Raw genomic sequence first — 9,223 nt, 5'->3', positions numbered from 1 at the left:
GTTTTCAAACTCATTCCTATTTCTTTAATTTGTATATGTGCACATATTTATATCTCAGTTTGGGTCAGCAAAAAACTGCATTACTTAAAATACTCAATACCAAACTTACGCGACTACGCCAGAAAATCGGTAAACCTGCTACCGAAGACCCAAATGCCGGTTTACCAGCCAGCTGCGCTGAAGCTTTTGAAAAATACGATAGCCCGGAAAGCGGTATCTTCACGCTGTACTTGCCCGATTTTGATCTGCCACCCTTCGAGGTTTACTGTCTAGCAGATCCGAATGGCGGTCCTGCTTGGACTGTGGTGCAACGCCGCACAGATGGCACTGAGGATTTTTATCGCAACTGGGATGATTATGTTGCAGGATTTGGTGACAAGGAAAATGAGTTTTTCATTGGATTGGAAAAATTGTATGCGCTCACAAATGATCAGCCTAACGAGTTGTGGATAAAATTGGAAGACTTTGAGGAGGATGAGCGTTATGCGAAATATGCAGAATTCGCCATAGGCGATGAAAGCGAAAACTATGCTTTGAATATATTGGAAGGGTTTTCGGGCGATGCGGGCGATTCTATGAACGAGCAAAGAGGGCAACAATTTACTACTAAGGATCGCGATAATGATAAGAATGCATGGTATAACTGTGCTGTCAAGTCTGCGGGCGCTTGGTGGTACAATCGCTGTCACGATAGGTGAGTATGCGAGAGATAAATTTCTCATTGTATACATACTTACATATCTGCACTATAAATTATTTTGTTATAAATTTCCTTTTTCAATCAGTAATCTAAACGGACGATATTTGTTTGGTGAATACTATGACCATTCAGAAGGTGAGGGCATCGATTGGTACACCTGGCATGGTCACGAATATTCATTGAAGTACGTGCATATGGCTATCAGGCCGAAAGCAGCCATTTCCTAAAGCTGAAGGCAAAGTACATATTTTTATACAGTAAATATTGTATGGAGCAAAATTTTCGAAGACCATAGCATGTTATTAAATGAAAATAAAAAAGTATTTAATATGAAATGTTCTCGCTGGAGTAAATATTTATTGAGTCTTGCTACAGCTTTTTAGTTTAAACATTTAAACAGTTTAGATTCCTGAAAAGCTTCACTCAAACTGGGAAGAATGTGGTTCTTATTTATTTAGAATGGATATTCTTCCTGCTTACAGGTCCTTTTATGTTATTCATGGGCATCCTTGCTACCATTGCCCATCTCATGGTGTCCAATTTAAGTGCCCCTCTTCCCGAAACACAGATTGTTTCGATAGCGCTAAGAGAGAGGTGAGGGGGGCGGCGGGGGTATTAGACCCCAGTATAATGTTGAGGTGGTTGACACCAGCGCTAGCCGGGATGCGAATTCCGTCCAAACACTTTCTGACATCTCACCGAATGATGAGCAGAAGCTGCTTGGATCTCCGCCAGAAAATGATACACTCGTCCAAACTCGAGAGCGAAAGCAGCGTAGTGGAAACGTCTCAAGTGTTATATGGAGAAAGGTATTAGCTGCGAGGAGACTAGGGAATTAGCGAAAGAGGGCATTGGGCCACCTAAAAATGACAGTTCGGATTAGAGAGCCCTATAAAAGAAGTCCACTTGACAGGAGCAAGCCCCGAGAATGTTTCGAAACCTATGTACGCGGCAGCGTGAGCCAAGTAAGTAGTAATAGTGCCCACTGCCGAGGCAAACCTGCCTCGTGAAGACGCTCAAATGAAGAACCAACATAACGCTGTAAAGCCTATTTTTTACGGTTACACTTTTCTTCCGGGATGGTTATTCATTCACTGCCAGGATTCTATAACTGCGGAGTGGATAAAGGCCGCAGTTCCGAAGCTTTCGCCCTGGAAAGCGGGAAAAGAGGAAGGTGGTAGCGGATGCCGAAACTTCTGGTGGGCTTCTTCCCAGAGCTGGATAGCTCCAAGAACAGGAACTCGCAACATCATTTCTTTCATGTCAGTTTTGGAATAAATAAGTTATCAAAAATACCAAAGATAGGATTGAAAAAATAGGAAGTCCACAAAACAGTACAGTTTTTCATTATGAGCTTTACCGGAACCGTAATACAAAAAAAGGCTACATACAAATGATGAGGCTTGTAGCCACATATAATGCATCCGCTGTCGCAGTTGAAGTAAGGTGCATTCTCTTCTTCGGAGTTACAGTATGGAGACGAACGCTGGCTAAACCCTCGTCCAAAAGCAAAAGGAAAGGGTGCTTATCACTACGGCCTTACTCTCCAACCAGTGCAAAGATCCTAATGCTCTCTCGGTCCTTCTTGCGACAAACTCAAGTCTAGTGAAAATGACACTAGGCAAACAAGCGTTTTATCTGCCTACTTTGATAAACAATTTTACGACAAGAATCTCCGTTAGAAACGAATGGTGAAGTGGAAAAAGCTAGAAACTAGTCCTATTTCAATCTTCAGCGATGGTTCTGAGCTAAGTAAGGTTCTGCGCCAAATGCCGTCAAGCAAACTAAATATGTATCTCCAAACTGATTTACTGATTCAAATGAAAGATGTATATATGTCGGTTCGATGCCATAATACAGAGAAACCCTTACTTGTTTGAAGCATTTTTGTTCCAGCTGAATCGGACGATATCATTTTTGTAGGCCTGGGACAGATTCTGTAACCAGTTAACGACAATTTTCGAATCGGTATCGGTTTTGTCGACGTTTGATATCAAATATTTGTAAGTCAACAAGTGCGATATCGATCCGAAACTTGTCGCTAACTGGCTACAGAATCTCTCCCCTGAAAGGCTTCTTCATCCGTCAAAGTATTTTTCTTGAACCTTGGATCGACTAAGGTTAAAACTGATAAAATAATATTTTTCTGTGGCGATAAGTTCAAGTGTTTTAGCCGATATCATATAAATTAGTAATGAAAGTTTTTTCTAAACCTGAAATGCATATAATGGCGAGGGTTTAATGTAAATAATCGGTATCGGATACCGAAAAGGAAGTATAGGGTACCGAAATCTTTTTTAAGTATTGGGTACCGAGTATTGGGGACAATTCAGCACATCACTAGTCGCCCTCATTCTCGCCGCTCTCAGTTGTCAACTCTACGATGACGTCACGCTAAAATTACTCTCACGAATTCTGCTGCAATCGGCGCAATCTTGTATTCTATCATTCTTGGCTCAGATCGGGTTTTATTGTACAAGACAACCACCGGTGAGCCACGAATTAATGGAAATAAATCTGAGGTTGGTTTAATCAGCGGACATTGTTCAACAGAAATACACAAAGTCGTAAGGGTAGAAAATGTTAAAGAGCATCAAAAATTTTCTCTGCCACTGTACTGCCTGGTCCTAAATACGACAACGTTACCGTCACCGTACCCATAGCGAAAGAAAGAATTAATTAAGAATTAATTCCGTTTCTTAGTACCAATTTTGTATACAAAAAATAAATGAAGTATTAAAAGGAATAAAATTATTCCAAATATCGCCTGAAGAGATAAGAAAACGACTCATTCAGGTAATAAGAAAACGACTCGCCTAGGCGGGTTGCCTTCGGCCGACGTTTTAAAGTGACTATTAATAGGAAATCGATACGATGGCCATATTACCGCCAATAAATTTGTTTCCGAGGACGACACGTTTTCTTGGTTAGCATTGTCTTGTTTGCATTCATCGCTACAATACATACACAGATCACTCTGATGAAATATTTTTTCGTTGAAATATTTGTTTTTTGAAATATTTTTACGATTCATGGAGATCTTTTTTTCTTCCTTTCTTCTTCCGCTTATGTTTTAGCTTTGTAGAACCATTGATAACATGTAGATATGTATGTACATATGTGTGTAAATTCTCAAAATAGAATTTTATTCAATAGAAAACAAAATCAAATACCGTCGAAATAACTGCATTTGAAAGCAAAACAGCGTAATTACACTGTTAAAAATTTCGGTTTTAATTTTAAACTTTTTGGACTGCATATATGGCCAAACTAAATTTAGTTTCAAACACAAACCTTCCAAGTTTAAAAAAGAGAGCATATATGTTGGGTTTAGAATTTAAACCCAAAAATTTTCTGTTTTGGTTTAGATTTTAAACATAATTTTCTATATAACTTAGAAACACTAGAATAAAAACATTCTGGTTTGATTTTAAAACAAATAGGGCCTATATTTGAAACCACGAATTTTTTGGTTTTAATTTTAAACCACTCATAGAAACTTCATTTTCTCGGGTGCTTTGACTACAATTTAAACCAGAATATATTAAAAATTGCTTGAAACTATTGACTGGTTTGAAAAGTAGACTATAAAAGCTTAAGAAAGGCAGCAGTCCCAGCTCGGTTTAAAAATGAAACCCAAATTTTGACCGTGTAATTATTAATTGAAAAAATATATTATGTATCATTTTCAAAAATGAGTCACTAAAGTGGTCTGCTATTGCAATAATATTGTAATCGTTAATCTGAACAAATAAAAGACTTAGTAATAAAATAATCGAATGGGTCAATGGTTAAATTTTTTATTAATTTATTTAAATACAATCTTTTGCTAACGACAATCGCTGCAATAAATGTGATTCCATTTCAAAAATAAACGAGACTTTTTACATCGTTGTTATCTCCGACAATTTTTTGCATTTCTTTTTGAATACTGTCAAGCTAGTAAGTCATAGAGAATGTAAAATTGGATTTACTCATCTTGCGGTTGAACAGCCATTATATTCATATGCATGCTAGTAGGCCACTGAGCAACATTTAAAATTAGAAAGTTTTTCTAATAGTGGTCGGCACTCGGCACGCAAAGGATAATCTCCGAGTGCCTACCAAAAGCTTCTTATAGAACGATTTGCCGTTAGCAGGCGGCATAGGATTTTAAGCCACTTCATTTGTGTTATAACTTCAGGACGCACCCCAAAAAATGGAGAAGAATTTTTTTATTAAACACTAAGCAAAAGTGAATCCTTAACTAGAGGAGGAGAGGACTTGGATCCAATGCATTACAAGTTTCTTTTTAATAGTGAAATAAAGATTTTATTATTTTAAGTATAAATAGCCTTGGAGCCTAGTCGGGGCAACTCATCGATCACGGCTGCCATCTTGGGACACAATTTTAAATAGGTAACGTGTCATAAAAGGGGAAATAAAAGATATTTATTGTATAGTTTCTGGTTCCTATGGCCGAAAGTCCGGTGCTACTAATTATAGGCGATACATGTCGTAAACAAACTCTTTTAATTTTATGAATATTGAAATGCGTATGAGTTTACCATACAAAGTGCTTTAAGAATACTTGTGCAAATCTATTAATTGTACAAAGGGTTAGTGTCATTCTTGGGACTTCGTATGGCACTTCATCCTTAAAAAAAGTTGGCAGCCCTGTTGTCGATATTCTAGTAATTGCAAACTGTTGCCCTGAAAATCATTGCTGTATTTCAACGCAGCTAGTGGTCTATAAAATTGTCATATTTTAGCCATTCCTATATTAGTTTCATAGCTTGATTTACATACAGACTTACAGATAGTGTAAACTTTTTAATTCTACTTCCAATGATTTTATTTAAAAATTGCCCACGAAAGTTAGTGTTTGCAAAATTTGTATATTACAAAATTTCAAATGGAGAAAGTTAGATTGTGCGTATTTGTCCTAAAAATTATTTATGGGAGGATGTTTAATAAGCCTTGAGTTTTCAATAATCATCATTACTTGTAAGAGTTTTTTTCAGTTAATTTTGAGACTTTTTTTATATTACTTCTGAAAACATTGTTATTTTTATTACATCTACAATATATATAGATATACTTAGTATATGTAAAGTTTTAAGATTGAAAACGGTTTATACGTAAGAAAATATAAACACTAAATATAATTAAAGATAACTTCCACAAGAAATAATACCTTTACTTGTGAAGCTTCCACAGAAGAAAATGACGAGTTTATTAACACTTTCAATCCATCTACCCAGTCTTCATTATTGATGCAATTTCTTACCAATTCGACTATTCGAACCATGTTTGGTTTCTGCTTTTTAATGTGCAAAATATTATAAAAACAAAATTTGGTTCACAATATTTGTTTTCTACTTTAACTATACAAAACTAATCACCTTACTGATTTCTTCATTTTTCTTCTCGCCATATTTGATCCGCTATTTTGAATTTTTGAAATCTGATTTCAGATTCGTAATCAGCGACTTCAAAAATATATGAAAACAAAGTGGTGTAAAATGTTGTCAGAGCATCCTTGAGCAAATAGTTTTGCCCTCCTAGATTAGGATTTCAAACCACTGTGCGTCGCAAAGCAAGTGAGTGTTGGCTATATGTATAAAAATAAGTAACCAATGTTCGTTTGTCTATTACAATTGCAAAATTCGGGAGGTCTTCGCAGTTTGCTTTGAAATTTTGGGCAACTATTTTTCTTTGCCTCGATAGGGTTGTCATTTCTCTCGAAATTTGAAATTAATCAAATATGCGACGGAAGTAAAGTTTTACTACAGGGTATCAAAACAAGAGTATTCAAAAATATTTTGTAAGTAAATTATTTTTAAACCGGGTTGCCATCTTTCTATGTATTGTAAAATAAATTTACACACATACATATTTACATACATATCTTTGACTTAAGTAAATGAAATATTGCAACAAGCCACATCCATTTGGAGACGAATTGTAATAGAGTTACCACCTATTTAGTTTTCAATTGAATATCTGCCAATAAAGCTACCACGAACTCTAGAGTCGATTTCATTTTGATTACGAAAAGGCTTCAATTTTATTAGTTTAAATTAAGAGAAAAAAAATTACAAAATTGTTATTTTAAAAAGTGTTTACTGTACCGGATAACCACCTTATCCTAATGTAACAACAAGAAATATTGCATACCCACAGCCATTGGGATAGTAAGAATATTATAAATGAATACTTTTTCTGTTCTTTCTTTTCTGTTCAACTAGACAGAGCCACCTCCTTTTATGAATAAAATAATTAATACAAATTAAAATAACGAAAGTATAATTTAAATACTAGTTTAACCCGTTTTATTCAGGTAATGAACTTAGTTTCGCTTCCTGTACGCTTTCTCAAAAGCACTGCTGATGCATAATGTTTTTTCTTTTTATATAGCGATAAGAGTATGTCAAATAGTAACCTAGAGATAATGAGAGGCGACAGATAACGAATGCGGCTACTATCCTAAGTATTTAAACAGCATCGCCTTTGAACATTTTCGATTCGGAATTTATAAGTTGCATTTAAAATATGTGGCTACGAATTGTGTATTTAGCAACTGCGCTTCTATATTTGTCCGGAGCGGCTAGTGCTTTTAGTACTGGCATGCAAGGATGGGAAGGTAGTATGCAAGAACGCAAGCAGGATGCATTGAGCGTAAGTACCATCAAATGCAAAAAAAAATAAAGTGTAAGAAAATGCTATAAATTAAGTCAATCCTGTAGAAATTTNATCAAATGCAAAAAAAAATAAAGTGTAAGAAAATGCTATAAATTAAGTCAATCCTGTAGAAATTTCTATGTGGTGTCAATTACGAAAAATGTTACGGACAAAAACTAAGCTCAACCGTCATTGTGAATGATGACAAAATTTATAAGACGGAAGTCTACGAACTTACGTGAGTGCATATCTCATTATTATTTGATGATAATTTCTTTATTTATGTTTACTTCACTTCTACACAGACCCCCAGCGAGTCTCAACGATATTTTAAATGAACAAAACAATTTATTAACGGCTATGCAGCATTTGGAAAACAATCTACAGGAACAGGAAGATGGTGTACGGAACAAGTTACAAACAGTTGAGGATAAATTGAGAGAACAGGATATTCACACTTCAGAGCGTTTCAATGAAGATGCAGATTCCTTCAAAGCAGAGCTAACGCAAAAGTAAGCTGCTTGATCGAAAACATACATATTATTGGCTTTTAAACAGAATTATTATTTATTCTTTCTTTTTCTACATATGTTTGCCCAATGAAGTTTAAGCCGACAAAAATCCTCAATCTTAAACATACTTAATACCAAAATTGAGCGCCTACGCAAGAAAATCGATAAACCTGCTACCGAAGACCCAAATGCCGGTTTACCTGCCAGCTGCGCTGACGCATTTGAAAAGGACGTTAACGCTGAAAGTGGCATTTACACACTGTATGGCCCGATTTTGATCTGCCACCTTTCGAAGTGTACTGTCAAGCAGATCCGAATGGCGGTCCTGCTTGGACTGTGGTGCAACGCCGCACAGAGGCACTGAGGATTTTTATCGCAATGGGATGATTATGTTGCAGGATTTGGTGACAAGGAAAATGAGTTTTTCATTGGATTGGAAATATTGTATGCGCTCACAAATGATCAGCCTAGCGAGTTGTGGATCCAGATGGAAGATTTTGAGGGAGAAGAACGTTATGCTAAATATGCCGACTTCGAAATTGGCAATGAAAGCGATAACTATACCTTGAATGTATTGGAAGGGTTTTCGGGCGATGCGGGCGATTCTATGAGCACACATAAAGGTCAACAATTCTCAACTTACGATCGTGACAATAGTAAAAATCCGCAATTAAATTGCGCTTACTACAATGCTGGTGCTTGGTGGTATAATCACTGTCTTACTACTGATAGGTAAGTGTGCGTCTATCTATTTCCATATGTACATATACGAATATCAATGCTTTTCTTAAAAAATATTTTTTCAATAGCAACCTTAATGGAAAATATTTATATGGTGCATCGAGTCCATACAACGAAGGCATTGGTTGGTACACCTGGCATGGACGAGACTATTCACTCAAGTACGTGCAGATGGCCATTAGACCGAAAGATAAAAGTTATTAATGAAAAAACAACAAACAGTTTCTTAGTTTTTAATGAATCTTGAATGTCTTTTTATGTTGTGCTCTTTAAGTAAAGTAATGAATCATTAGTTTTTAAAGACCTTTAAACCGACTGTAACACCACAGTATAACTGGGCGAAAATTATTGGATCAGATCTTTTATTTAGGTATTTAGGTTTTCTTGATGCTTCGACATCACCTATTCATAACTGGATTTACTACAACGGCGATCTTCAAGAGATAGATGTGTACGTTAAATATTTAAAGATCTTAATCATGCATCGGAAGTGGAGCTACTGCTAAAGAGTTTGAATGCAATGGCTTCCGAAAAGGAAATATGGGAGATAAACTGTCTTCCATATTCACCAAAGGGCAGATAGGGAAACTGAAGGCTGGGTCGAAGC

The 9,223-nt window shown here is 36.1% G+C and overlaps 1 protein-coding gene and 1 pseudogene across 1 annotated transcript in view; both read left to right on the top strand.

The window, feature by feature from the left end:
* The window catches only part of LOC108368469 (ficolin-2-like), a 3,181-nt gene extending 2,174 nt beyond the window's left edge, over positions 1 to 1,007 (top strand). The window contains exons 5-6 of the mRNA XM_017623316.1: positions 465 to 694; positions 786 to 1,007. Of these exons, the coding sequence (XP_017478805.1) occupies positions 465 to 694; positions 786 to 927 (372 nt within the window). The 3' untranslated portion in view covers positions 928 to 1,007. The remainder of the gene's footprint in view (positions 1 to 464; positions 695 to 785) is intronic.
* Positions 1,008 to 7,184: 6,177 nt separating this feature from the next.
* LOC108368467 (techylectin-5B-like) lies at positions 7,185 to 8,964 on the top strand (annotated as a pseudogene).
* Positions 8,965 to 9,223: the final 259 nt, after the last annotated feature.

Source organism: Rhagoletis zephyria, unplaced genomic scaffold (genome assembly GCF_001687245.7).
Source record: "Rhagoletis zephyria isolate East Lansing unplaced genomic scaffold, Rhagoletis_zephyria_1.1 Rzeph_scaffold_03137, whole genome shotgun sequence".
Lineage (NCBI taxonomy): Eukaryota > Metazoa > Arthropoda > Insecta > Diptera > Tephritidae > Rhagoletis > Rhagoletis zephyria.
Note: the sequence above shows the minus strand (reverse complement) of the source record. Positions and strands in the feature narration are given on the sequence as shown.